The sequence below is a fragment of the Bos grunniens genome, chromosome 2, assembly GCF_055505025.1.
Source record: "Bos grunniens cultivar Pamir isolate PY7600 chromosome 2, Bosgru_T2T1.0, whole genome shotgun sequence".
NCBI lineage: Eukaryota > Metazoa > Chordata > Mammalia > Artiodactyla > Bovidae > Bos > Bos grunniens.
Window position 1 is genome coordinate 75353057 of NC_141166.1, and position 24013 is coordinate 75377069.

The following is a 24013-nucleotide window of genomic DNA, read 5'->3' on the forward strand; positions in this document are numbered from 1 at the left end:
CAGGAAGAGATCAAATTCTTTTTATTTGCCTGACACTATTCTCTGTGTTGTTCTTAGGGTTCATGCTTTTCAATCCCCACAACAGTCCCATGAAACAAGATTATGAAAATGAGGAAAGTTGAAGCAAGTTACCCAAGGTTACATAGCTGATAAACAGCAACATGAGAATTCTAATCCAGGTGGAATAGCCACAGAATCCATACTTAAAAGTCTTGTTTCCAGTAGAAAAAAAATGGTAAGGTTTTTTAGCATAAATGAAAAATTAAAAAGTAATTTTATTTACTTTATTTATTTTTGGTTGCACTGTGCAGCTGGTGTTATTTTAGTTCCTAATCAGGGATCAAACCCAGGCCTTCGGCAGTGAGAGTATGGAGTCCTAACCACTGAACTGCCAGGGAATTCCTTAAAAAGTAATTTTGAAAGATATTAAAGAACACCAATATATTTTATCACAATTAAGGAAAAAAATAACAAAAAAAGGAAGGGATATACCATGTTTATTAACTAGTAGACTGAAGAGATTGAAAATTTCAAGTCTTTTCAAATTGTTTCATAAATTCAAGATAATTCCATCAAAATACCAGAATATATATATCAAATAAATCTGCAAAATAATACTAGACAATGTTCATAGAAACAAATACTTAGGTAAAATATAAAAGCGTGGAAAGGAATTAAAAAAACATGGAATTTATATAGTAGTTACCACTAGGGTAGGAAGGAATAGGATCAGGGTGGTTAAATGGGAAGCCTTAACTGTGTCCACTACTTTTTCCCTAAAAAAAGAAAATAAACATCTGAAGCAAATATGACAGTGTTAAGATTTGCTAAAGCTTGGTGGCAAGCGCAGTGGTGTCCTTTTTTTATTATGCTCAATCTGGTTGACGTGTTTGAAATACTTCATTAAAAAACAAACAAAAAATTACATCATTCTTAGACTTTATAAACAATTTATTTTGAAATAGCTGTAATTCTATGAACTTGAGAAGAATAGCTCTAAGGCTATTATTATACTATTTTTGGGTTTGGGGATTATACAATACAGAAAAAAATAGGTCTTGGTGTGGCTTAAATATATTTAACACTTCTGGGGTGTCTAACTTTTATCTTGAGATACTTTGGTGGGTTATGAAAGACAGATTTAAAATTGAGTCTCTATTCTCAAAGAACTCATAATCTAGCATGGTGAAATAAATTAACTTTAAAAAATAATGGGCAGATGCTTATGAACCAAGGTTAATATGCTACCTTTCTGACCTTCTTACTTTTCTGTATTATTTTTCTTTTTCCTGTAGGAAAATAACTGCATTAAATTGTTTTGTTTATAAGTATTATGTGTGGTTCACCATAAAAATAACATTAGCATGGATATATTTAATAATCTAGAGGAAAAGTGTATTTAACTGTAATTCTTTCTGGGAGGGAGTGAGAATGCATTTTAGTGACATTCACTAAATGCCTATCAGTTAAAAATAAAAACAGAAAATTCAAAGTTTTTAATCTATATGAAATAAACTATTAAGCAACCTAAGCCTTCAGCTTTAAGAACTGTATCCTTACACTCATCTGAATTTATCTCTTGATTAATACATGTTATGAATATATCAGTCTTCATTTGCTTTTAGGCATTTACATAAACTGGTTGTCTACTCCCCCTCCCCAAACTATAAACGCCAAGAATCAGCTATAAAATCATACTGCCATGACGTTACACAGAAACATCCATAATTAGCTTTAAAATTTTATTGAAATTCAAGTTTAATTAGTTAACAATTTAATATTATGTTATGTTGTATAATTTCTAACCAGTATTCTAACCTGCTTTACATGATTTCCAGGCACAATTATTAAGGATCGATATTTTCTGCCTAATTTTCCATGATATGCCAATTATACATTCATTAAAACCTCAAAACTTTCCTAAAATTGTTCTTACCTCAATGTCAGATTTTAAAAAAAGACCAAATATTGAAAATTTAAGACATTAATATTATAGCCACTGTAATATAGAAAAAAAAATTTACACATTATTAACTGTTTAAAATTGTTGTTTAACATTTATTGTAGTAATGCAAAATGAACTTTTAACATAATAATATGAATTTTTCATTAAAATGTTTAACCATTTCCTACTGAAGCATGTTCAAAGTTATAAAAATCTTCTCTTTTAAAGTAACGTACACTGAATTAGTCCAAAAGTAATTGTGGCACTTTGGATAAGACATTTATTTTATTGCATATTTTAAGTACCTAAGGTACAGTCTGATTAATAGCAGGTTACTGGAAAGAATAAAAAAACATTTTCTTTAAGGAGTAAGTCTTTTGGGATCACGGGGAAACATTGAGGTTTGACGAACATTGTGCAAGCCCAAAAACAGCATAGTCACTCGTTCCAACCCTGGAGAAAACAAAATAATCATTAATTCATTTTCAGAATTAATCATTCAGGGTCATACTTATTGAAAACTACCAAAATAACATCACTGATCAACAAAATGCTTTTCCTTGTTAGAAAGGAAATGACTTCTATTATTTTAAATGAGTTTAAAATGGAGTATTCTCGGTCTGATTCAGAAACAGGTGATGCTGTATGTGGGAAGGATAAATGAGATATCCTTAAGCTGTATGATTTTGTGAAATGTGAACCACAAATCGATGTAAATATCCAAAACTTATGATTTAAGCAAACAAAAATATAAGCCTACTATTATATTTTCATAAGCTTACTATTATATTTTCAAAAATATAAGCCTACTATTATATTTAACCAGGTTCCTATTGATAGAACCTGGTTACCAAGATTACCATGAATTCTTTCAATGGATTGTATGTAGTGATTAAAAAAAAAAGAATTAAAAAAGTTCTTATAAGTGTTGATAAGGAACAACTTAGTGAAAATACACTAAGCGAAAATGCAAGGTACTGAGTGGTTTATACAGCACACTATAATTTGTGTAAAAAATGTATTTTATATACTTTTGCATACGCAAAGATTATCTTTGTAGAGGTAAAGAGAAAACTAGAAACAATAGTTTTCTGTAGGGAGGTGAATGTACACTATTCTATTTGCTTTGAATTTGAAATCTGTATATTACCTGTTTACCAAAAAACCTGAAACAAACAACCAAACCTTTAACAAAACTATAAATTCAGAATTCTTTTTAGCACAGGCTCAATAGTTGTGGCACAAGAGCTTAGTTGCTCCAGGGCATGTGGGATCCTCCTGGATCAGGGATCGAACCTGACATCTCCTGCACTGGCAGGTGGATTCTTTACCGCTGAGACACAAGAGAAACCCCAGAATTCTTTTTAAGAATTTTTGATACAAACATCCCAAAGTTGAGTTAAATATTTACTCATTTTAAATCACAGAGCAGTACTTACACATACTCTAGAAATGGTTCTAAAAGCCAATGAAATGTCTTCAACAAAAACATTTAGTAGCCATCTGAACTGACTTGAGGGACAGCTTTAATTTGGACTAATCGGAATGAACTTATGAATACAGAGAGAAAAGAGGATACTCAAAAATTTCATTTAGTCATAACTCACTTAAAAATTCTTTTAATTCAAACTTCTATTACATTTAGCACTTATAAACTTATTTGTAAGTAATAACAAAATACAAAATTTACTTTTTGGAGTCTAATACTGAGGACATTTAGAACTGAAGAAACACTCTGCCAAATGAAATCTGGGTTGGAAATATTGTCATCATATAAAGGAATATTACCAATGCCTCCACCAGCATGAGGAGGGGCTCCAAAACGGAAGGAATCAATGTATGCCTTAATTTTCTCCAAATCTACAAAACAAACATAAAACAAACAAAAAAGTAATTTAGCTTAAAAAAAATTGCAAAAGCAGTTACCATGCAATGAAAATTAAAACAAATGACTGTGTTTCCGAAAAGTCTTTACAGGGTTTTAAAACGTATTGCTTTCAGAATATACATGACCCTCCTAAATATACTGAAACTGTTTACCAATTCCATGATGTAAGGCTCTCTCTGTTAGCAGCTGAGGGTCATGTATTCTTTGAGCTCCTGAGAGTATTTCTTCTCCCCTCATGAACATATCATAAGAGTTAGATTGTTTCTGTAGGGAAAACAAACAAAAATACCACTCAACAGGCTATCATCCTATTTCTATCACATATATGTGGAAAAACACTCTCTGTTGCATGAAGAACAATATCATTTATTCCCTACAATTAATTATACAACCTGCTCCAATAAACAGGATTTGCTTTTCTAAAATGGGATTAAACTAGTGAGGGTTGAATGATAACTTCTTCTTTTCCTCTATCAGATTTTATGCTCCCCTTCTCCCACACCTTCCAATAACAAATCAGAACAATACATCTTCTTTTAAGCAGTAGCGTAGTGTTGATTCTTTTTTTAAAAAAATTATGTGGCTGTGCCAGGTCTCAGCTGCAGCATGTGGGATCTTGTTCCCTGACCAGGGATTGAACCCAAGCCCCCTGCATTGGGAGCAAAAAGTCTTGGCCACTACACTGCCAGGGAAGTCCCCGTAGTGCTGATTCTTATTTCACTTTATCATCTGAAATGTTTTTAAGTGTGATATGATTTTGGGATCATTTTTGGAACTTCAAATTATCAACAGGTGTTAGTCTTTTTAATTTTTAAAAGTTATTATTTTAAGGAAAGTGAACTGAACATCAAATTTACTGTAACTCAATTCATTCTTTATCAGGTTTTAACTTATTTTCCCTATCTTTCAGTAAACCAATGGTTCTCAAAGTATGATTCCTGGACTGATAGTTTCACTATTACCTTATGAGAAATATCAATTATCAAGCCCCACCTAAAAAAAAAGTTTAAAAAAAAATTTATTTATTTTTGGCTGTGCTGGGTTTTCGTTGCTACAAGGGCTTTTCTCTAGCTGTGGTGAGCGGGGGCTACTCTTGAGTCGTGGTGTGCAGGCTTCTCATCGAAGCGGCTTTTCTTGTTGTGAAAACATGGGCTTCACAAGTTGTTGCACATGGGTTCAATAATTGTGGCTCCCAGGCTCTAGAGCACAGGTTCAATAAACCCGTGTCTCCTGCATTGGCAGGTGGATTCTTTACCACTGAGCCATCAGGGAAGCCCCAATCTGTGTTTTAAAGGCCCTCCGAGTGATTCTGATACTCACTAAAGTTGGGGAACCAATGCAAAGGAAAACAGGTGAAAGGCCACAACACATTATTTAGATTAACTACCAGGATGGCGTCTGCCTGCAATGCGGGAGACCCAGGTTCGATCCCTGGGTTGGGAAGATCCCCTGGAGAAGGAAATGGCAACCCACTCCAGTATTCTTGCCTGGAGAATCCCATGGAGGGAGGAGCCTGGTAGGCTACAATCCACCGAGTCGCAAAGAGTCGGACACGACTGAGCTACTTCACTTTCACCTGGATAGAATGTGAGTTCTTGGTTCAAGGTCAATGATAAAATGATTTGATAAAGTCTTCAAGTCTATTAATGCTATTTGTTATTTATATAGTATTTCTTCTTCATATATCTTTAAAAATGATACATGAAAATTATTTTTAATACAGGTTTTGGGGACTAATTTGCTAGAATATTCAAATTTTACAATATCACTTTGACCCGAATTGACAGAAACTAGTAGTAATACATATAGAAATGTGTCTTTTAAAACTGCAAGTTATTAATGAAAACCATTATTTCCACTGTATAATGTGACACAGTGACAATAAAGTTTTCCCTCTTCCCCGAAACAGGTTATTTAAAATCAAATTACTTACAGGATTTCGTGGGTCAGGCATGGTATAGAAAGGTCTTACAGCCAATGGATATTTATCAAGAATATAAAAATCGGTATCATACTATAAAAAGAATAAATATGATTAAAACAGATTTTTAAGACATTTAATGAAAGTAAAAAGAAGGCTACCATTTTGGTAATTATTTTTTTTTCTATACATAAGTTTTGTTCTTCAAAATTACTGTAATTACACTCTATATACAATAACTGTTCTGCTTCTTACAGCTGTATCCTACAGTATTTTGCCATGATGTTATAAATTCTTCCAATATGCTTAATTTTTAGGAGCTGTGGATTATTCAATCATAGTTCACATAAGCATTTTTCTTTTTCTTTTTTTGGACATGTACTCTCTTCTCAATTTCTCCTCCGCTGAAAACTATGCTGTGATAAACTTATTTTCACCTTTTTCCATTGCAATTCTAGCTCATTTAATTTTCCAGATGTATTTTAAAACTGTTCGTGTTAAATTATCCTAAATCACATTGGGTTTTACAAAAACTACATTAAATCTATAAATAAAACTGATGTCTTTTATCTTCAAAAAACCTTGATTATTTCCCCAATGATTTACATTTTCACTAAGATGTCTACAATAAATTTAGTAGTTTTTCTCAAATGAAAACAATTGAAATGAATAATATTAACATGAAATTATGATATCTTTGTTAAAAAGAGTATTTACTATGTGACCTACATTTAATTAAAAAGAAACAGTCACGTTTTAACTGTTTTGATGTTAAACATTTTTCCTAAAATTGGCGTCTAGAGGGAATGTCAACAGTGCTGAAACTGGCTCCACTGAAATAGTGTTTTAAAGGTATGAACTCAGTACTGTGCAGTTTCAGACTTGTTCCCCAGTCTGTTGAACCATTTTGAGTGCAACCAGCAGGAGGAGCTCAAGGACTGTTTTTATTCAATTACACAATTCTTTTAATTTCTTTAAAGACTGCACTCAGTTTAGCTTTTCTCTTCTTTGGAGTTTTATAGAAAAATAAGATAGGAAAGCAGCCTTCATGTAAAAGGCAGAAAAAAAATTCATTCACCCTCTAGTCCCACGAGTCTGCAAGGGTAGTCAGGGAAGACCATTTCTAAATAATTTCAATCATCTTGAGGTCCTCTCTAACTAATCTGACAATATAGCTATGTTTCAGATTTAGAAAAAGAAATCCAGCATGCATAAGAGTCCTACCTTTTCCTTTACCAAACGACCCAACAGTTTTTCATTTGGTGTACTGCAAAAGAAACATGAAATCAGGTGTCTGAAGATCAAACAGCAACTTAAAAGAGTTTGAGGTTTATAAGGAACCTCTTCTATTTTAAGTTCTCAGAGGATAAAAAAGTTAGCCAAAATACACAGCTGTCTATTCTGCTCCTTTTAAAAAAGGCAACTACTACTGGAAACCATTCACAGGCATACCTGGGAACGTTAGTTGGTGCTACTCAACAATATTTAAATAAAAGTATAAAAGGAATTTAGCAATTCACCCATTCAGAAATAACATGGATGAAGTAGTTTCCTACAATTACATATAATGAAAGTCTACTACACCAACATAGACTACTCTTGCCATTAAAATGGTTCTATGGCAAAATGGTTTTTCTCTTTTTTGTTATTCTTTATTAAAGGTTTATAAAAGAAAAATCAGTATTTCAAAGTAAAATATAATAGTGTATATATAAACCAATTTAAGTTCTATTCTATTTAAGAAAAATTTCCAAAATACATACAAAAATATCATCCAAATTACAGAATTTATGGTTTTCCTTAAATTGTCATCTAGCAATGTAGAGGATGATTAAAACAATATACATATGTGCGTATATACATATACGCACATATATATATTTATTAAACAAATAAAAGTAAATGAGGGTTTTGAGTGAAATATGTTAAAAAAAAAACACCCCCAAAATTAATAATAATCCTCTCTTCCTTCCGATATCAATTATGAATCATTGTGTTGGCTTAAAGTATTTTAACTTAAGAATCCCTGAATAAAATATAAGTAGAAATCTCCAATCTTTATTAAACTATCATTTCAAAATTATAAATTATTTGATCTGAATTTAGATAATAAAATATAGTATATCAACTAGAGAACAGAGACTTGCATAACTTTTAGAGATTGTTAAAAGTTTCACACCTTAACATGCAAAAATATTAACGCTTAGGCAAACCACATTAAACAGTTTATTTCAGATCACACATTGAACAAAATAGCATCATACTATATAACCAAAGTTAATAAAACTTAAGTTTACCAAGTAGGTGAAAATATATTCATTCTTTCATATCTTAAATCTAATTACTAAAGTTTTAAAAATCACAAATACAAACAAACCTTAGATCTTCTTCATCTCCCATTTCAATTCCAGCTTCCCTAAGCATAGCCAATGCTTCACAGTATTCTAGTCTTAAAGTTGGCTCCAAAAATTTGAATGGCTCACATGGGAACTGTTTATTCACCATCTGAATTTCAGTTTGAAACCTATTTGTACAAGAGTTAATAAAAATGTGAAATAAATGTTTTGAACACAAGAGATCACTGTGGCAACACGTAAATTAAAGAAAAATTGTAACCAATAATGTTGAAGGAACATACAGCTTTTCTCTTCCATACCCTTGATACACATTTTTTTTTTAAAACAAAGAAACATTTTTTAACATTTTAGAGGAATTAACTACATGTGCAGTGATGAGAAAAGGGCAACCTGAGCAGGTTCCAGGGTGGAAACATGCCTTTTCCTGCTCACCCCACTCATCGCCAGATATCCTAGGGAGGTTGAGGGAGCCTGTACTCAAGAGGCCAGTTGGCACGGACCCAAGAGCCTACTGCACTACTCTTCCATGTTTCCACTGGTAACTATTTTGAATTCAGAGATAACAAAAGGAAATACTTTTAGAGCAAAACTCTTTCCTGTAAGTTCAGCCTCAGTGTAGAAATGGCCTCAGGGACTTTCAAGCTCATTAGTAGTAGAAACACCATCTAAGGAAAAAGTATCTAGTAGGTATTGAGTCCCTGTTTATGTCACATAAAATCATTCTTTGAATTAGTGTATGCATCAGAAAAAAAAACTGTTACCAAGAAATTAAGTTAAATAATTAAATGCAAAATACTTTAAAAAATATTTAACATCATTTCTCAATCCTGTATTATTTGTCACTGCAGTAGCATCACAGGATAAAAAACTTCCTTTATAATTCATATCAACTAGCACTGTTAGAAACATAAAATACTCATTTTATGAGGCACTAAAAAAATCTGATTTTTAATACTTTAACAACATTTGTCATCATTGAGGAAGACCAAATTAATGAATATTGTCTTGTCTTCCCCGATTCCCACTATACCATAAGTTTGTTTAGGAGAGTGCCTATTTCTTTCCCATTTTAATAATCCCTATAGTATGTTCATTGTCTATCTTCTAAATATAACAAATGTTCATTGCAGTAAACTGCTGCCGTAGAGGATGGCAAGATTAAAAATGTAGTTTCACTAAAGTATTTATGGATGAAATGGTAGCTGAGATTTGCTTCAGAATAACAGAGCATGGAGGGAAATGTGTAAAGTGAAACTGGCCATGGATTGACAATGGTTGAAATTGGGTGATAAGTATGTGGGGGTTCATTAGGCTAGTCTACCCTTTTAATGTATGATATTTAAATTTTTTCATAATCAACAGAATTGAAAAAAGTATGTTTATATTCAGAAGAAATCATTGATTTATTCAAATCCTGACATGATGGGTTAAAATGACCCCAAGAATTAATTTTTAAAGTGTTTTGCTTTGAACATTAACCCCCATTCATGTTAATCAATGGTAATAAAAATATGAATATCAATATTTTAAAATACGTTTGTTTATTCTTCTGTTAGAGATAAGTACTAATGATAAACACGAGAGGGGTAAGACAACCACCAAATAACCCAATTTACAACTGACACAGAAACTTAAAATTCCTAAATGATGTATAGAAGACAGGAAGAAGGTTTTTATTTCCAAGTTGCCATCTTAAGCCTACCCATTAAGCCCAGTGATAATGGTGTCTGAATCTCTAATTTGTAAGCAGAGATTTGATTAATCCCAAGTGCTCAAATCATGCTTGCTCTGTTACAAAAACCAAAGCGGAAATTCCACTTCCAATATTAAGTAGAGAAGATATCAATACCTAAAATAAATGAGCTTCATAAACTTTCTTCAATTATAAATGTAAATGAAATAAAAATGTAAAAAAAATGAGGGAGGGAGTTCCTTGGTGGTCCAGTGGCTTAAGACTGTGGGCTTCCAATGCAGGGGCCCCAGCTGAAACCCTGGTCAGGGAACTAGATCCCCCTAGCACCACAACTAAAGACCTCACATGCCAAAAGGAAGAGCTCATGTGCCACAACTAAGACCTGGTACAGCCAAATAAATAAATTTTTAAAATATACAGTAAACAAATAATGAGAAAAGCTCTATTCCTTAACTGTAGTTTCAAAAGATATTTTGTTTTACAGGGAGACATTAGTTGTTCTACAGACTATCTGAATGGAAGTTGCTTAAAATAAACTGTATAGAAATGTTTCAGAGAAAAAAGAGTTAAAAAAAAAAAAAAGAAAGTAGGGAGGAGTGGCCAAGATCATAGAATAGGAAGACCTTGAATTTACCTCCTCCCATGGGCACACCAAAATTACAACTATTTACAGAGCAACTATCAATGAGAATGACCTGAAGGCAAGCATAAAATATATTCTACAACCAAAGATATAAAGAAGTAACCACAACAAGACAGGTAGGAGCAGCAGAGATGTGGCAGAGTCAATATTCACATCCCCAGGCAGGCAACCCACAAAGGAGAGTATAATCACAACTGCAGAGATCCCCTCCAAGGAATGAGAGGTCTGAGTCCCATACTGGGCTTCCTAGGCTAGGGATCCTGCACCAGGAAGACAAGCACCCTCTAGAAGGCCTGACTGAAGGCCAGTGGGGCAGGCGCTTGGGAGAATTGAAGGCCTGTAGGAAACAGTGAATCCACTTAAAGGGAACATGTAAAATCTCGAGACCTGGGGCAGAAGCAGTAGTTTGAAAGGAGCCTGGGTCAGATTCACTTGTTGATCTTGTAGAGCCTCCTAAAGAGGCAGGAGGCAACTGAGATTTACCCCTGGGGACAGACATTAGCAGCATCCATTTTGGGGAGTTCATTCTATCATGAAGACACTGATGCTGGCAAGCACTATCTTGGAGTTCTCCCTCTAGCCTATTGGAGCAAGTTTCAGGTCTAGCCTACCAGCCAGTTAGCACTAGTCCTGGGAAGCCCCAGGCCAAGCAGTCAGCCACACGGGGATATAATGCCACCCACCATCAGGCCAGTAGCAGCTGTAGACCCCCTGCTCAAAACACCTCAGCTACCCCAGGATTTGGCCATGTCCAACAGAGGGCCCAGGATTGGGTCCCACCAAACAGTGGGCCAGCATTAGTTCTGGAAGACCTGTCCTGTCCACCAGTAACCAGAAGCTTCAGCACTAGGCAGCACTTGGCCACCAACTGGGCTGGGAGCCATCCAAGCCCACCAGTATGCCCACAGAAGTCAGCCCTGTCAGAAGGGCCCACATAGCTCGTGTATAGCAGGCATCCCTAGAACATATTGCTCTGCTGAACAGAGGCGAGTGTGTCGCTGGGCCCTACAGGATGTCTCAAACATAAGGCCATTTCTCCAAGATCAGGAAACATAATTAACCTACCTAATACACATATAAAAAGAAAAATTAAAAATGAGGAGAGTTTACAAAACAAAAACAGACTCAGAGACTTTGAGAACGAGCTTATGGTTGCCAGGGGGAAGGTTGGGGGAAGGGATAATTAGGAAGTTCGGGATGGACATATACACACTGCTATATTTAAAATGGATAACCAATAAGGACCCACTGTATAGCACATGCAACTTTGCTCAATGTTATGTGGCAGCCTAGATGGGAGGGGAGTTTGAAGGAGAATGGATACGTGTATACGTATGGCTGAGTCCTTTCGCTGTTCACCTGAAACTATCATAACATTGTTAATTGGCTATACCCCAATACAAAATAAAAAGTTAAAAAAAAAGTGAAGTCAGAAAAACAAATATTGTATATTAATACATATATGTAGAATCTAGAAAAATGGTTCAGATATTAATTTTGCTCAACTGAAATGGAGACAAAGATGTTGAGCACAAAGGTGTGGAAACCAAGGCGGGAGGAGGGGTGTAGGAGGAACTGGGAGATAGGGATTGACATATATACACTACTGATACTATGTATAAAATAGATAACTACTGAGAACATACTGTAGAGGTTCAGGGAACCCTACTCAGTGCTCAATGGTGACCTAAATGGGAAGGTGATCCAAAAAAGAGGGGATATATGTATACATATAGCCAATTCACTTTACTGTACAGGAGAAACTAACACAACATTGTAAATCAACTATATGCTCCAATAAAAATTGAAACAAACAAAAAAAATGAGGACAGTTTAAGTGACCTCTGGGACAACATCAAGCACACTGACATTCACATTATACAAATCAAAGAAGGAAAAGAAAGGGGCAGAGAATGCAGTTAAAGACATAATAGCCAAAAACTTCCCTAACCTTGGAAAGGAAAAAAATATCCAGGCCCAGGAAGTATACAAAGAGTCCCAAATAAGATCAACCCAAAGAAGTCCACAAGTTCACTGTGTGTGCTTAGTCAGTGATGTCTGACTCTTTGCAACTCCATGGACTATAGCCTGCCAGGCTCCCTGTCCATGGCAATTCTCCAGGCAAGAATACTGGAGTGGGTTGCCATGCCCTCCTCCAGGGGATCTTCCCAATCCAGGTATCCTGCATTAGAGGCAGATTCTTTACTGTCTGAGCTACCAGGGAAGCCCAAGAATACTGGAGTGGGTAGCCTATCCCTTCTCCAGGGGATTTTTCCGACTCAGGAATCAAACGGGGGTCTCCTGCATTGCAGGTGGATTCTTTACCAGCTGAGCTACTGGGGAAGCCCTGTAGCTTCCTTATCACACTGTAATTAGGCAAAAATTAAAGACAGAGAATATTAAAAGCAGCAAGGGAAAAGTAACTGGTTACATACAAGGGAACTCCCATAAGTAGATTAGATGATACTCCTCTAAGGAGATTAGATGATACAGAGGAACAGATTAGTATACTGGAAGACCAACTGGTGGAAATCACTCAAGCTGAACCTACATATATAGGCTGCTATATATAAACCTCATGGTAACCATAGGCCAAAAATCTATAATAGATACACACACAAGACAGAAAGGAATTTATATTGACACTAAAGATAATCATCAAGTCATAAGAAGAAAAAAGGAGAAACAAAAAATAAATTTAAAAACCTGAAGGCAATTTACAAAATAGCAATAAGAACATACTACATGTAAATGGACTAAATGCTCCAAATGACACAGAGTGCCTGAATGGATAAAACAAACAAGGTCCATACATATGTTGTCTGCGAGAGACTCATCTCAGATCTAAAGACACACTCCAACCAAAAGTAAGAGGATGGAAACAAACGTTCCATGCAAATGGAAATGAGAAGGACATTACATAACGATAAAGGGATCAATTCTACAAGAAGATCTAACAACTATAAATATACCCAACATAGGAGCACCTAAATAATAAAGCAAATATTAACAAACATAAAGGAAAAATAACACAATAACACAAAAGAGAAGACTTTTAACTCCCCACTTACATCCATAGTCAGATCACCCAGACAGAAAATCAATAAGGAAACACTGGCCTCAAAAACACATTAGGTGAAATGAACTTAACAGACACACACACACACACACACACACACACACACCATTCCATCCAAAAGCAGCAGGATGCACATTATTTTCAAGTACACAAGGAACATTCTCCAGGATAGATCACACAGTGGGCCACAAGACAAGCTTCAGTAAACTTAAAATTAAAATCCTATCCTGGATCTTTTCTGACAACACGCAAAGGGACTAGAAATCAACTACAAGGTGAAAAACAAACAAACAAAAAAACCCCAGCAATCACCACTAACACATAGAGGCTAAACAATATGGTTCTAAACAACCAATGGGTTACAGAAAATATTAAAGAAGAAACAAAAAAATACTGAGAGACAAATGAAAACAAACACATCAATCCAAAGTCTGCAGGATGCAGCAAACACAGTTCTAAGGGAAGTTTACAGTGATAAAAGCCTACCTCAGGAAGTAAGAAAAGTCTTAAACAACCTAACCTGACTTAAAGGAATGAGAAAGAAACAAGCAAAGCCCAGTGTTACTAAAAGGAAAAAAGTAATAATGATCAGAGTAAAAAGAAATAAAATAGACTAGAAAAAAAGAGAATCCAAATCTGTAGCATCAGAAATGAAAAAGAAGTTACAACTGACACCACAGAAATATAAAGGGTCGTAAGAGATTATTATGAATACATATATGCCAATAAACTGAACAACCCAGAAGAAATGGACAAACTCCTAGAAATGTGAAATCTCCTAAGACGGAATCAGGAAGAAATAGAAGATGTGAATAGAACAATTAACAGTAATGATGTTGAATCAGTAATAAAAAAACATACTCCCAACAAACAAAAGTCCAAGACCAGATGGCTTCAGAGGTGAATTCTACCAACATTTACAGAATTAACTTCTCATCCTCTTCAAAAAAGTTCCAGAGGAAGAAATGCTTCTGAACTCACTCTATAAAACCAGCATCACACTGATACCAAAACCAGACAAAAAGGAAATGATACGCAAAAATCCTTAAAAATTAGCAAACTGAAATCAATAATATATTTAAAGGATCATACACCATGATCAATTGGGGTCTATCCCAGGAATGCAAAGATGGTTCAACACCCACAAATTAATCAGTGTGATCCACCACATTAACAAACTCAGGAATAAAAATCATATTATCATCTCAACAAAGAACTTTTTGACAAAATTCAATGTCCATTTATGATAAAAACTCTCAACAAAGGTATAGAGGGAATATACCTTGTGTACTGTTGGCAGTAATTAACCACCATGGAAAACAGTACAGACATCCTCAAAAAATTAGATACAATTTAGCAGTTCCATTTCTGGATATTTTTTGAAGAAATTAAAAAAAAACTAATTTGAAAATATATATATATTTATCCCAAGTTCATTTAAGCATTATGATTTCAACAGTCAAGATATGGAAGCAACCTAAATGTTCACTGATAGATGAATAAAGAAGATGTAGTGTGTATATACACACACACAGACACACACACATATATATATACAAACATGCTGGAGAAGGAGATGGCAACCCATTCCTGTATTCTTGCCTGGAAAATCCTATGGAGAGAGGAGCCTGAAGGGCTATAGTCCATGGGGTCTCAAAGAGTTGGACACAACTGAGCAACTAAACAACAACACGGACACACACTGGAATATTAACCATAAAAGAATGAAATCTTGTCATCTGTGACAATATAGATGAATATAGAGGGTATTAAGTTATGACCAACCTAGATAACATTCAAAAGCAGAGACATTACTTTGCCAACTAAGGTCTGTTTAGTCAAGTATATGGTTTTTCCAGTAGTCACGTATGGATGTGAGAGTTGGACTGTGAAGAAAGCTGAGTGCCGAAGAATTGATGCTTTTGAACTGTGGTGTTGGAGAAGACTCTTGAGAGTCCCTTGAACTGCAAGGAGATCCAACCAGTCCATCCTAAAGGAGATCGGTCCTGGGTGTTCTTTGGAAGGAATGATGCTAAAGCTGAAACTCCAGTACTTTGGCCACCTCATGCGAAGAGTTGACTCATTGGAAAAGACTCTGATGCTGGGAGGGATTAGGGGCAGGAGGAGAAGGGGACGACAGAGGATGAAATGGCTGGACGGCATCACCGACTTGATGTACGTGAGTCTGAGTGAACTCCGGGAGTTGGTGATGGACAGGGAGGCCTGGTGTGCTGCAATTCATAGGGTCACAAAGAGTTGGACACGACTGAGTGACTGAACTGAACTGAACTGAGAGGGTATTATATGAAGTGAAATAAGTCTGACAGAGAAAGACAAATACCGTATGGTTTTACTTGTAAGTGGAATCTAACAAAACAAAACAAATTAACAAACAAAACAGAAACAGACACAGTTACAGAGAACAAACTAGTAGTTACCAGAGTAGAGGGAGCTTGGGTGATGAGTGAAATAGGTAAGGGGGATTAAGAAAAAGACATTTCCAGTTACAAAGAAAAAAAAAAACAAAAGTCATGGGATGAAAGGTACAGCATGAGAAATCCAGTCAATTATATTGCAGAAATATGGAATCACTATGTTGTGCACTGGAATCAAATAGTGGATAGGTCACTTATACCTCTATTTAAAAAGGCATCAAGACATTAATGGTTATTCTTTGAGGGGTGGGATTAGGTGGATTGTTAATTTTTATTTTATGCTTTTATTTCTAGCTGTCTGCAATAAACATGTATTGCTTGTAAAATCAGAAAGAAAACAATAAATGTCATGAGGGAAAAAAAACAGTGGTCTTCAAATAGAAATTTTAAATACAATCCTTCATCAGTTATCAAAGCACTAGATAAACCTGTCATATGCAACTTAATACTTGGAGTACTCTCAAAAGTATGGAGAAAAGAAAAGAGAAAAAAAGACACTCTTGATCCTAGTTAACATGCTTCCCATCTTTTCTTCTTTTCTCTATTTTAAACATTATCATAAGAAAACAATTTCTAATGCCCTTTTAAGGCAGAAACTATTTGCCAGTTTAAAGGTTGTACAGAAAGTGCACATTTTACATAATTCAATTTTCTGAACACCCAGAACATGCCTAATAATTTCTATAAATGTATCAATTCACCAGGCCCAAATAAGCTGAAAGTCCCTTCAGTATACTAGTTTCTAATTTCTACTAAGCACTCACTGTAAATATAAATTGATTGAAAAATTAAACAGTCCCAACATAGGCTTAACTTACACAGATTCAGTAAAGATTAGAAACTGAAAGACTAAAGGGACTCTTTAACTTTGAGGTAAGTAATAATATTATCTTCACTTGTAACAGCAGAGGAAACTGAGGCACAGAGTTATATAACTTCCAAAATGCCCACACAAGATACATAGCAAACTTGGGATTCAATCTCAGGCTACCTGGACCTAGCTGAGTTGAAACTCTGAAATACTGTTTCCTCCCTGTGCTCTCTTGCTCAGTCATGTCCAACTCTTTGCAAACCCCAAGGACTTGTAGTCTGCCAGGTTCCTCTGTCCATGGGATTCTCCAGGCAAGAATACTGGAGTGGGTTGCCATTTCCTCTTCCAGGGGATCTTCCTCACCCAGGAATTGAACCTGTGTCTCCAGAGTCTTCTGCACTGGCAGGCAGATTCTTTACCAATGAGCCTCCTGGGAAGTCCTACTATCTCATACTACCTCTTAAATAATAAACTGCTATAAAGGCAACATAGGCTCTATACTGAGAAATTCAGGATGTAAAATATTGAGGAAAAAACAAATATAGTTAGGCTGTTTACAATCTGGTAGATTAGCTAGGTTAACTGGCTGCAGCCCTAATTGACTTGGATTCAGAAGTACTCTTTTGAGTGTGGATTTTCCCACTAATTAACTGATAAACTAATTGGCAAATCTTCATATATATATTTTTTTCAATAAAAACTTAGTTTATATGTTTTAAGAACTGCTTCATTTTGAAGAACTTAAACTGCTTTAAAAATTATATTCATCTAAGGTTATAAAATATATATATTTTTACCTTTTCTGAAGTCCTTTGAATATTTGCACTAAAGTGTCGGCAATTTCTTCCACAACTTCATGGTAATGGTAATTAAAAGCCATTTCAATATCCAAGCCAACAAATTCAGTCAGATGTCTGTGTGTATTAGAGTCTTCAGCTCTGAATACTGTAACATTAATAAAAGAAAATGGTAAATGGTGTTTACATAGTATGTAAATACATACTTGGCATACATTACACAGCATAGTAAGTGGTATTTTAAATTTTGGATAAACTGAGATTTAAATACAAAAATTCCATTTACTAGTACTCCAATGGCACTATTTCATTATCATTATAGGGTTGGAAAAAAATCTTTGATAAGTCATCTGTCTCAGCATTCTCATGGATGGCAAGTTCATTACAAATTCCTATAGTAGTAAAAGCTGTTAACAAATGTCAATTAATAAATGAGACTCATGAGAATCCCAAGGGAATGCAAGATTCTGAAGTGCCTTCTCAATAATTAAAACAGATTCAATATAGTGAGTTCTCAATTTTATTAAAACTTGACTCAAGCTAAATGAAATCTGTGCAGATGAAGTAACATTACACACTCCAGCCATTACCTCAGTCCAGTTGCTATTATCCTCACTGCACTTTCCTCCTCTCCAGTCTTCCTGACTCTACTCTGCTCCATTTTTCGTATCACTGCAAGATTGATATATTCTATAACTCATCCTTGCTCAGTAACTTACAATAGTTCCCAGATGACTACCGTAGTAAGACAAAATGACAAAATGTTTAAAACCTCCATGCTTTCATAATTTAGTCCTATCCTGTATTTCCCATTTCTTAACACTAACTAGTCTTATTTTTATTTCCTCCCATGCTCTTTACTCATCTTGGTTCCTCTGACTAGAATGCCAATCCCCATTGTCTGTATCTCCTACTCTGTCCTTAGAGCCCACTTCAGTATGAACTCTCTCATTGTGACTTTAGCAAATTCCATCTTTCCCCCTTTTTACACTCGCTATACTATATAATTAACACCAATCTGCTGATTGCACAGCACAATCTGATTATTTGCTGTGAAAATCAGTTGATTACTCCCTGTGACTGCTGTATGTATACATGTCTTATTCTGTCTTGAAAGCAGGGAGAATGATTTTCCTTTTACAAAGCATAGTCTGTCTGCAAATCGGCAGCATCAGCAGTACCTGGGAACATGTGAGAACCGCAGAATCTTAAGCCTCACCCCCGACCTACTGGTCAGAACCCGCATTTTAGCAAGGTCCCCAGGTGGCTCATGTGCACATTAACATTTGAGAGGTGCTGGTTGATTCTTCTTTTATGTACAGGGAACCCAGAGCAAGGCTGTATACATGCAGTAGGTGTTCAACATATAATTGTTTAATAGATTCAGAAAACTAAAAAACTTAATGATCTTGCCAGTTTTTCTATTAGGAGGTATTTAATTTTTATTAAGCCATCAAAAAACTTACATATATAAAATATTTGGTGAGTTTTAAAGAATGAAGTAAAGCTAGTTTTTGCTTATTAATTAGTCTTGTAAAAGAATCTGTCACATGATTATGTGTGCATACTGGACTTGTAGCAACTATATCTTAAAAACTATGTTAATATAACCTACTAAATATCATACATTTGTACTAATTTCTAATGGGCTTTAGCATATTAACAGTACTAAGAACAGTACAAATAGTAACAGTTAAATAGAACAGCTTTGGAATAAAATTGGTATCACATTTGTAAACTTCCAAGAGTAGTAAAGGGGCTATCAAGGACAACAAAATTTATTATTTGGAAGGTCTACCTAAGTACACTGTCATTTTTTACCTCAAAGTCTAGTGTTTATGTAGTCAGCATATAAAAAGATGTAAGCTTTCAAAATGTCTGCATGTAAAATGTGTTTCTAAAACCATTCAGTTCAGTTCAGTTGCTCAGTCATGTCCGACTCTTTGCGACCCCATGAACCGCAGCATGCCAGGGCTCCCTGTCCATCACCAACTCCCGGAGTTCACTTAGACTCATGTCCATCAAGTCAGTGATGCCATCCAGCCATCTCATCCTCTGTCGTCCCCTTCTCCTCCTGCCCCCAATCCCTCCCAGCATCAGAGTCTTTTCCAATGAGTCAACTCTTCGCATGAGGTGGCCAAAGTACTGGAGTTTCAGCTTTGGCATCCTTCCTTCCAAAGAATACCCAGGGCTGATCTAAAACCATTACTATGATACAATTAATGAATTTTGAGAAAACCATAACTGCCAAAAACCTTACCTGGCCCAATACAGAAAACCTTCTCAAAATCAGCACAAATACACATTTGCTTGTACAGCTGTGGAGACTGAGCCAGGTATGCATTATTTTTAAAATATGACACAGTAAATACATTGGCTCCTCCTTCACTGGCAGCTGAAATGTAAACATTTAAGTTATTACAAGTAATTGTAAACTTATCAATGCAAATTTCTAGTAAAAACAGTTTATACTTTTGGTTCAAGTATTTCACTAAAAGAGACAACTAGAAAATCAAGAATTGCAGAGAAACTATAGTCTTAATATATCATATACCTGATTCTAAACAGTTTACATTTAGGACAGACTTACTTCTTTGGCTACACCTCCATTTTACTTCTTTGGCTATGTATGCTCTCTTTCTACATCAATTTTAAATCTATTAAAGCTACTCTCAAGTTATAAAAAAATTTTTTTGAATGGGAAAAAAGATATTTTCTTAATACTTTCTTAATTATCAATAATGCAATGTTCAAATTTTAAACATAATTAAAATCCATTCATAACATTTTATTGTTATTTAAGTAAATAAAAAAGTTAAATGATTAAAAATGATTAAGATAAGTTTCTCATTAAGAATAAGAATTAATGAGGTATTCCGATCTGTAGTATCTATGTCTAGTAACTTGACATTGCAGTTTATAAAAAACAAAATTGTAATAGCAATTAGAAAGAAATCTACATCAGGAAAGTAGTTTCTGATGCACCTTATATTAACAAAAAAATCTTGCTTTATGTGTTACTGACTTATTTTATAATCATTATCATGTAATGACTCCTGAAATAGGGAATTTAGTATTACTAGTGTTAGTGATATCTGATTGCTACTGTATAGTATAGTCTTCAAAACAGTCTCATAGCAATAAACCTTAAGCAACACTTGGGATTCTTAAAAAACAAAACAAATGAAAAAAAATCCCCCATAAAAAATCAAATATGAAGCAACTTCGGGGAAACCAATTTATTTTAAAAAATTAAGAGAAATAAAGCATACCTGAGATAATTTTAGGAGTTTGGATCTCCACAAAACCCTTGTTAGTTAAAGTTTCTCGGAAAAGATGGCAGATGCCAGACTGGAGACGGAAGATTGCCTGACTAGTTGATGTCTATAAGACAATAATAAAATCTAATTAAATCAATTTGACACATTAACTGAGACAGAGTACTTTCTAATCGGGCCACATGCCTGGAAAGTTCATAGAGAAAATAATTCATTATATGAGAGAAAAGTTAGTTGCATGACAATCAGTATAGGAATATATTTTAGAATTTTTCATATTCTAGAAGGAGAATTACAATTTTGCTCTTTTATTTCCAATCAAAGAAAAATACTTTTCAGGCCAAATGTTAGAGGCACAACCAATAACCTCTGTGAACAAATAGCCAATACAGTAGGATGTCTAACTATTGTGGCCAAAATTATGAAAAACCTGAGGTTTCTAAGTAGTATTAACAGAACTTTTGATTACTGCTAACCTTTTCCATATACTGTAAATGAAAATGGAAAAGGTGAAAAGCAGGCAAAAAGCAAATAATCAGGGAAAAAATGAGTGTACAATAAGGGCAGACAAGTTAGAAAGAACTCTTAAGGTGACAAAGCATTTAAGCTTTAGGTAGATTATTTAAGTAAGAGGAGGAAGATGTGGTCAAAATATTAAGAAATGAGAGATGACATTGGTTTTACTACGATGATGAAACCACTGAACTCTTTCACTTGCAACCAAACCAGAAAGGGAAACAGAAGACCAAGTATGGGATTACTATATATACCACCAGAGCCAACTACTTCTTTATTATGAACTCTCTGCTCAGATCAAATTCAAAGGATTGAGGTATTAACTGCTAATCTCTACCTGATCATTCTAAAATGTGCACAGAACTTCTTTCACAATTATGTAGTGAAAACTAATTATGTTTTTTCTTGCTGACTATCTTGTTTGAAACAGGTACTACCTGGAAAGTAAGCCCATTTATTAGCTTCACACTCCTCTGTCATTTTAAAATGAAGCAAGTCAGTATCCTGTGAACTATTACTTGACTGCCCTTGTTGCCTGCAATTCTTTTCAGAGGAAGGGTCAGGCAGGTAAATTACTTCTTGTATTATCATATTACATATAAGCAAATGACAATCAGTTCTATAAACCTGAGTCAGGTATGTTATTCTTGCCCACCTTGATTTCAGCACAATCATGTCACTAAATAAACAAATGAGGCATACCCTAAGATCAATGACTCTGTTGTCTAATCTCGTATCCTGGTTAACAGTAGCTCTTCCTTCCTAAAAAAAGGATTAAAAAAAACAGATTTTAGTAACTTTTTTTAAGGACACAAACAACATTTGTAGAGTCATGTTAATTTTTAAATGAGAATAGGTATATTCATGTGTGTTCACATTATACCCCCTAATCAAAGATCCTAGAAACAAGTGGGGCCAGAGAGAAGTTATTAAGAGAAAGAGAGCTTGAAAGAACAGAAATGAGAAGGAATTAAGCTAAATGCTTTTTATCCACCCCCCACACCCAAGCCTTTGACTCATTACTGGGATATCAGAATAATTAACAACTGTCACAATCACTGATCCCTGGAGTTTACCTGCTAGTTGAAAATGGAAGGAACAAATAAAAGCTGACAAAGAACAGTGGTTCTCAAAGTATGTTTTGGGGACCAGTGAGACACTTTCAGAGAGTTTGTGAAGTCAAACCTATTTTTCACAATAATATCTTCAAACACTCATTTTTTCCTGACTATATTTAGAAGTTTCCCAAAGGCTTAATGATGTGTGCAGACACAACAGAATGAATGCTGAGGCAGATATGAAAGGCTAATCGTTGTGTACTGAGCCAGATATTACCAAGAATATAGACACGTAACACAATGTTACTCTTGACATTAAAAAAAAATTTCATATCTTATTGCTGTTTTTATTATTTACATAGGAATACACAGACACATAATCTAATTATATTATTATTTTTAATAAGGTCATAAATATTAAAAATTTTGTCTTAACTTCTAATACTGTAAATGGTGGTAGACATACCTATAAAAATAAAAGCTTGTGGGGGTCAATTATTTTTAAAAATGTAAAGGAATCCTGAGAGCAAAAAGTTTGAGAACTTTTAATGTAAGAGTAGTTTTTAATGAAAATGAAGCTCAAATCAATTCATAGGTACCCTTCTTACAAAAGTAGGACATCAAGTTTTCAGTGCTTTATAAACTAAATATACACAGGAAGCACATTATTTCAAAAGTATAGTTTTCACCTCTTCTCCTTCCACTTCAGGCCGAACAGCATCGTCCAGCTGCAGGGGCAGGCGGGGTTCAGCTGAACTGATCACATAAATCTGAAAGTGAGAGATTACCAAAAATATCAAGAAGCACACAAAACCTGTTATCTTTTGCTTAAAAGAATCTACAGTTGACTTAACATGAGAAACATTGTTTGCATACATAACTGAAACTACTTGCTAAAATCAAACAAGATGGCACATGTTTCTACACCTATAAGATGGGGTTAATAGTTATTTCTTGTCTATATCCCTGTGTTGCTGGAATAGTCAAACGAGATAACATATGTATGAAGACTTTGTAAACTCTAAGGTGCCCACCAGTATCATAAACAAGTAATAACTGTAGTTGAGGAGTCTGGCTTAAGGCCTCTTTTTGTCACAGGAAACTTGTCACAGGCAAATCACCTTACCTAGAGCTTCAATATTCTTCTGTAAAATGAGGTTGGTGTTAAGAATCAAATGGAATAAAGAATAAGAAAACACTTTGATCGTATGAAGGCGCCATTAACAAATAAGTTATCGTAACTGTTAACAGTATCTGGCTGTTTCCACTACCAGGACCAAAGTCAGCTCAACTTTGCTGCACTGCTCCTTCCTTTCCTTTCCTCGTTCATTTTCTAAATATCCCTTCACTGCCTTCTTTCACCAAGTGTATCAATTATATCTGGCTTCCTGCTGCTCTCCTGGTTGGGAGCTGCTGGAGAAGGTGTTTCTTTATGGTGTTAAGATCCCTCAATATTTATTCAAAGTATATGCACATTTTAGTGCTAAAAAGCTGTTAGATCATAAAGGAGACTGGGTTTTTCAGCCACTTAAATGCATGTTACCCTATTAGTTTTTCCCAACTATTCCTGGAAAATCTGCTAAAGCACAAGA

The 24013-nt window shown here is 34.8% G+C and overlaps 1 protein-coding gene across 3 annotated transcripts in view; it reads right to left on the reverse strand.

Moving 5' to 3' along the window:
* Nucleotides 1–1728: 1728 nt before the first annotated feature.
* Nucleotides 1729–24013, reverse strand: part of DARS1 (aspartyl-tRNA synthetase 1) — a 64989-nt gene continuing 42704 nt past the window's right edge. For all 3 annotated transcript variants that reach the window (XM_086351268.1, XM_086351287.1, XM_086351278.1), the window contains 11 exons: nucleotides 23111–23191; nucleotides 22066–22125; nucleotides 20842–20953; nucleotides 19830–19964; nucleotides 17570–17717; nucleotides 8132–8278; nucleotides 6979–7021; nucleotides 5767–5847; nucleotides 3986–4097; nucleotides 3734–3805; nucleotides 1729–2398 (listed from right to left, as the gene is read on the reverse strand). In XM_086351268.1, the coding sequence (XP_086207394.1) occupies nucleotides 2307–2398; nucleotides 3734–3805; nucleotides 3986–4097; nucleotides 5767–5847; nucleotides 6979–7021; nucleotides 8132–8278; nucleotides 17570–17717; nucleotides 19830–19964; nucleotides 20842–20953; nucleotides 22066–22125; nucleotides 23111–23191 (1083 nt within the window). In that variant the 3' untranslated portion in view covers nucleotides 1729–2306. The remainder of the gene's footprint in view (nucleotides 2399–3733; nucleotides 3806–3985; nucleotides 4098–5766; nucleotides 5848–6978; nucleotides 7022–8131; nucleotides 8279–17569; nucleotides 17718–19829; nucleotides 19965–20841; nucleotides 20954–22065; nucleotides 22126–23110; nucleotides 23192–24013) is intronic.